This window comes from Phoenix dactylifera, chromosome 12 (genome assembly GCF_051530095.1).
Source record: "Phoenix dactylifera cultivar Ajwa chromosome 12, Ajwa_hap1_PhDact_Kaust_v1.1, whole genome shotgun sequence".
Lineage (NCBI taxonomy): Eukaryota > Viridiplantae > Streptophyta > Magnoliopsida > Arecales > Arecaceae > Phoenix > Phoenix dactylifera.
Genome location: NC_143201.1, coordinates 8208208 through 8214123, shown reverse-complemented (window position 1 = coordinate 8214123; position 5916 = coordinate 8208208). Strand labels below are relative to the sequence as shown.

General features: G+C 36.8%; 1 protein-coding gene and 1 long non-coding RNA gene across 3 annotated transcripts in view; both read left to right on the top strand.

Moving 5' to 3' along the window:
* LOC148700391 (uncharacterized) overlaps positions 1–4127 on the top strand; it is a 28108-nt gene extending 23981 nt beyond the window's left edge. Inside the window, exon 2 of the long non-coding RNA XR_016398030.1 lies at positions 143–4127. This is a non-coding gene — a long non-coding RNA (uncharacterized LOC148700391). The remainder of the gene's footprint in view (positions 1–142) is intronic.
* The window catches only part of LOC103715396 (NAD(P)-linked oxidoreductase superfamily protein), a 33384-nt gene that overhangs the window by 25854 nt on the left and 1614 nt on the right, over positions 1–5916 (top strand). Inside the window, exons 4-9 of one of the 2 annotated variants that reach the window (XM_008803009.6) lie at positions 4128–4192; positions 4310–4398; positions 4537–4616; positions 4683–4794; positions 4903–5022; positions 5155–5882. In XM_008803009.6, the coding sequence (XP_008801231.3) occupies positions 4128–4192; positions 4310–4398; positions 4537–4616; positions 4683–4794; positions 4903–5022; positions 5155–5340 (652 nt within the window). In that variant the 3' untranslated portion in view covers positions 5341–5882. Of the gene's footprint in view, positions 1–4127; positions 4193–4309; positions 4399–4536; positions 4617–4682; positions 4795–4902; positions 5023–5154; positions 5883–5916 lie in introns of those variants that run through there. The other variant, XR_015971834.2, reaches the window with a different exon arrangement.

The following is a 5916-nucleotide window of genomic DNA, read 5'->3' as shown; positions in this document are numbered from 1 at the left end:
GTAATCCACTTTTGTAGCTTCTTGTTGTTGTCAAAAGGCTCACCATAGATATTCTTTAGTCTTGGAGGATCTACACCCGGATTGGCAGCCTATATGGACGAAATGGCAGACTTATATTACGTATTGCTCGCCGTATTCGCAGGGATGTGGTTGAAGTAGAACCAAGATCCAATAGCTCGCCACATATTCTTCTTTTTGTCGGTGTCAACCCTATGTTGGTTCGAATCCTTGTTGGAGAAGGCATGTGAATCTAAATGATGGATGGTGGCTTATGGTGGTATCTCTCTTGAGACTTTCTTGCTACCAAAAGCCCTCAGCATAGATGCAATATGGCTACTGCCTCTACTGACGACCTCCACAATTGAGAACTCTGGATCTACTCCATTGGTTGCAGAACCAGAGCCCAACTCGTAGTGTGAGGGCTCAAATCAAGTTCTATGCCTAGCTACCTCATCCTACTACTACTGATCATCTAGGCTTGCTTGATGGTTGTCTGGATCTATGCCTCTTCGTCATCTGGAGCGGAGGCCTCTGACTTTTTGGAGTGATATGAAGGTAGCTTTGCTGCTCGACTGTCTATCTTCGCCTTCTTTTTGGCCACCCTCTCTTTTGCTATTTAAAAATCGGCAAAGTGCTTCTTCATCAGCTGTTGGCCCTCTTTTAGGCATGTTGGCATATAGATACGTCGGGATAACTACTAGCCAGGTGCTGCTTCAACTTGGTTACCTCTCATCTCTTGAACTCTATGTTGTACCAATTGTACGTCTAATGGTGCCGATCCAAGAGTATTTGCCTATAATTCTAACCAATGTCACGCTCTAGGTTCTTTTTCCTCAATATATCCAATCTTGCTGGTTTATCAAGCGTGTAAGTTTGTTAATTATTAAAAATAGTAAATTTTTTATAATAATAAAAAAATTACTTTAGAAAATACTTTTGAATTATCTAATACATAGTACTAATTTTTATTTTTATATTATTTTTATATTTTTATTAATTTTTAAAATAAAAAATAATATCAAATATCAAAAATTCAGAAAATATATTTTCTACTTCAGAAAATACTTCTAAATTATCTAATATACTAATTTTTCATATTTTTTATTGAATATATATTTTAATTATTTTTTAAATTAAAAAATAATTTTTGGATACAAAAATTTTAGAAAACTAATTCAAGCTCAGATTCATATAGAACCCTATCATGGCTGTTAGATATATTTTTTTTAGCCTATGAGCATGAATAAAAGGCTACTTATTTTTCAATTTCATTCAAATTTGAGCTTAGGCTACTGTGTGTATGAGTGGATCCAAACGTAAATAAATGGATACCATATTTAGATATAGAGTAGCTTGCATGCTTCTAAACAAGATTCTAATTTTATAGTTATTTTTTGAATTTTATTTTATTTTATTTTATTTTTAATCTAAAAATATATTTTTTAATTTAAAAATTATAGCTTTAATGAAAATTAAAAATTTTAGTTTAATTGTATAGATTACTCATAGATCTATAACTTTCCAATTTTCTTAGTATTTTTCGACGTTGAAAAAGAAAAGGGAAGAAATAAGGTGGGGGAGAGCTATCTTATCTTGTTTTGAGTTGGATCCTTCTTTAATCATTGAAATCATTGAGTTTTTGTCAAAATCGGAGGGGGGTTTTGAAAATGAAAGTCAAAAAAGGCCTGAGAAGGCAAACTAGTTCAAACAAGTGCGAACCAACTAGTTCGTACAGGTTCGGCTCCGAACCATCCAGTTTGGCTGCGAACCATCTGGTTCAAAGTGGTTCTTAGTTTTTCTCAGAAATACCAGCCGAACCGTGCCAATTCCGCACCGGTTCGGTTTTGTACGTGGTAAACCGGGCTATTCGGCCTGGTTTGGCATACCATATAGTGAGCAGTTGCAGTCTCGCTTCCTTTAAGAGTTTATTTTAAAAAATAATTTGCTGTATTTTTCTATTCTTTGTTGCTTTTCCAATGTTTTTGAAGGTTTGTTCATTTATAGCTTTGTTTAATTTTGCTAGGATAGCGTTTTCTTGAGAAATAAAATTTATTTCATCAGATAGATTGTTTTGCGAGGAGTAGTTGATGTGTTCTCTTATGCCTTAATTGCTAGAGAGAAGTTGATTTGTGCAAAAGTTTCCTGCATGCTTAGACATTTTTTGGTCTTGGTTTAAGGCTTTTCACTTTTCCCTTCGTGTTTTGATTTCCTCTGTCCTCTTTTTCCCTTTTTTTCTTGTTTATTTTTTGGAGGGGACTAGGATGTATTTTAGTGTATCATGGGGTTTTACCTTGTCTCTTTTTATCTTTTTCCTTGGTGTATCTTGAGGTGCAGGGCCGGCCCGAGCCCTAGGCGACTGAGGCGGTCGCCTAAGGCTCCGGGCCAATGGAAGGCCCCCGGGAGGCTGACCAAAAGGAAGCAAAGGCCCCGATCTTGAGCTGGCTACGAGTCTTCCCCCTTGATGGAAGGGAGGTGGAGAGTATCCAGGCCTGCAGAGGGGCAATTTGGGATGTTGGGGACAGTAGTTTTGTTTTGGGTGGGGAGAGCGAGAGAGAGAGGAGGGATTTGGTTGGCTTGATAGACGCCTGAAGCCACTCTTATCTTTCGTCCCTTCTCTTTTTTGGTTTTGGTCTTGGTTTTCCTTCCCTCACATTACTCCTGATCCAGCTGGGCCATCCGGAAGAAAGATAGGGGGATTGGAGATGGTCTTCTTCGAGGGTGGAGATTCTTTTAGTTTTCTCCTCTCGGTTTCTTCTCCCCTCTTGGGTGGTAGAGAGAGAAAAGGAGGGAGGGGGTTGAATGGCTGCTGTGCTGTGATATTGCAGTTGCCGCTTGGGTACTTACTTGAAGGGGAGATGGTGGGATGGGGTAAATTTTCCATAATGACCCTACTTTCTCTTATCAAGAGGTTCCTTTATGGACAAATTCTTTTCTTTACCTTGACCATGAAGTGCCATGGGATGACCTTTTCCTATTTGGTTCTTGCTTGACATGGTAAACAGTATTGCCAAGCATTATCTCAGTTATTTAATCAGTTTCATAGCCCTTCATTTAGTATAATTACTTTTATGTGCTTCCATTCAAGAATTATATTAAATTAAAAAGGCTTTTTGTCTATCTTTGTTAGATTCATGTATCTTTGTTAAAATAGTGTACTTGATAGCTATCTATTTTTATATATTTTTTAAGTATTTTATATTTATTAAAAAAATTATTAAAAAAAAAAGGCCTCGTTCATTGGATTCGCCTTAGGCCCCAGAATGTATTGAGCCGCCCCTGTTGAGGTGTTTTTGGTTGTTTCATCATTTTCTTCTAAAATGTTTTTTGTTTAATTCATTTATGTTTTACTTTGGTTGTCCTTAGTCTGCAAATTTTAAATTTTTATTACTGTTTGGTTAGAGTTCATGGGTTAAATTTGCATTTGCTATAGAAAGCCAGCTTGTATCTTGATTAAGGATGCTGCATCACTGCATCTGTAATTAAAGTATTTTTTATGGTAGGATGCTATGGTATTTAGTTATGGTATTTCACGCTATCATTAATCAATAGCAATTGTCAAGATGTTTGTGTGTGTATTATGGTTAGTCGGCTTAGGATTTAAGATTTTGGTGCAGCTGTCCGTAATAAGTGCTTGACCTTTTTCTTGACATTATGCATCTCTCCTTATAGCTATTTTTTCAAAGATTAAATTGTGTGCGTGTGTCTGTGAGAGTGAGTGAGTGAGTGAGAGTGAGAGAGGGATTTTAGTGCAGGTGTCCATAGTAAGTGCATGAACTTTTTCTCTTGACTCTGTGTATCTATCTGCATAGCTGTTTGTTTGAAGATTAAAAATGTCCTTGATAAGGGATAGAAGACTATATGCAAAAAGAAGATCATGCGAGTCATTCAAGCTAATCTTTGAAGGAGAATAATAGAGGATGCTCTCTGCAGTGAGCAGTCTTTTCCCCTTTAATTTTTGTTTTGAGAGGAAAACTGCAATGAACAGGTTAATTGGTTGTCTAGTAATTTTGGGAACATATAAGTGCTTTGATTTAATGAAGGTAGTGTACAGTTTATGAAATTATTTCCTTAGTGACATTTTAGTTCATTCCAACTTAGTGTTTCTGTTATGGTTTTCCTTGAGACAGGTGGGATTATTCCAATCCAGGATACCTTGATGCCCTAAAACACCTAACTGATCTGAAAGAAGAAGGTCAGTAAGGACGATATATTGTTATTATCCAATTGCTGACTTTAAAAGTGTGTTATTGTTTCAACTCTTTAGGGTTTGTCCTGATCTAATCAGTTTTCAACACTGAAAAACATGCAGGTAAAATCAAGACTCTAGCTTTGACCAACTTTGATACCGAAAGATTACATATAATACTGGAAAATGGGATCCCAGTTGTTAGCAATCAGGTAATGGATTTCCTTGAGAAAATTCCTCCTCTCAGTATAGAGAAGGGGCAACAGATTGTTTTTAACTTTGTTTTTATTTGTTCAATTGTGTCTTGTTTGGTGCCCTGAGATGTTTATGTAATCAAATGGTGCTATTAGGTACAACATTCTGTCGTGGACATGCGCCCTCAGCAGAGAATGGCAGAACTTTGTCAGCTTACAGGAGTGAAACTTATAACGTCTCTCTCTCTCTCTCTCTCTCTCTCTCTCTCTCACAATTAGAGCTGATAGATTTTAAGATGCAGGTATGGAACTGTAATGGGCGGTCTACTGTCTGAGAAGTTTTTAGATACCAATGTGTCCATTCCCTTTGCTGGCCCTCCTCTAAATACGCCATCTCTGCAGAAGTATAAAAGGGTACGCTTTTTTGATAGACAGGCTGCTTTCTTACACTTAACTGTCGACACAGATGTGCATAATTTGTTTTAAAATCACATTCCGGGCATTCATTGCAAACTTTGACAGATGGTTGATGCTTGGGGGGGATGGAGACTCTTCCAAGCTTTGCTGCAGACACTGAAGAGGGTAGCTTCCAAACATGGGGTCTCAATCCCAACTGTTGCTGTTGGATACATACTGGATCAGGTAAAACCAATTATATCAAATTACGATAAAATGGTAATCTAATATTTGTTGTGAATAATATTAGTGGATCGACAACTCTTACAGTGATTGATTTTCTTATTGTATCTTGTTTTGGTTCAATTGTGAGAGCAGCCATCAGTTGCCGGATCAATGGTAGGTGTTAGACTTGGTCTTGCAGAACATATTCAGGATACAAACGCTGTGTTTTCTCTAGCTTTGGATGAAGAAGATATGAACGAAATCACAGAGGTATCCAAAAAAGGAAAGGATTTGCTTGAAGTAATTGGCGACTGCGGTGATGAGTATAGGAGAGCATAAATTTATGCTAGGCCTAATATCGCATACTTTTTGATGGTGAGACAGTGGCTCTCCTGAAACTGCCATTTGATTGTAACATCAATCAATCAGTGGCTACCGGATATTGACAGATTTGGAATCTGTGGTATATTGAAAATATAAAATGCGGCTGAATGTTCTTCCTGTCTGCCACTAGAAGCAGCACCTGATATTTTTCAAGTGCGATGACAACCGTTGTACAGTACTTAGATTCGCCAGTACTTAGATGATAGTGCCAATGCTCCGCTTGATTGAGATCCTGAAAGCAAAATGACAACTGTTGCACAGTGTACTTTTTATATCACCGTTTTGGCAGTGTTATCGCTGTTATAATGGCCATTATTAGAGTTTCTACTAGTTATCATTATGTTGTTAAGGAACATACAGTGGAGTCTAGCAAAAAAAAAAAAAAAAACATACAGTGGAAAATATAATGGCCGCTATTTTTTATTATAATGTACTGTTATAACATAAATATCCTTCATTACAGTGGAAAATATAATGGCTGCTATTTTTTATTATAATGTACTGATATAACATAAATATCCTTCATTATTT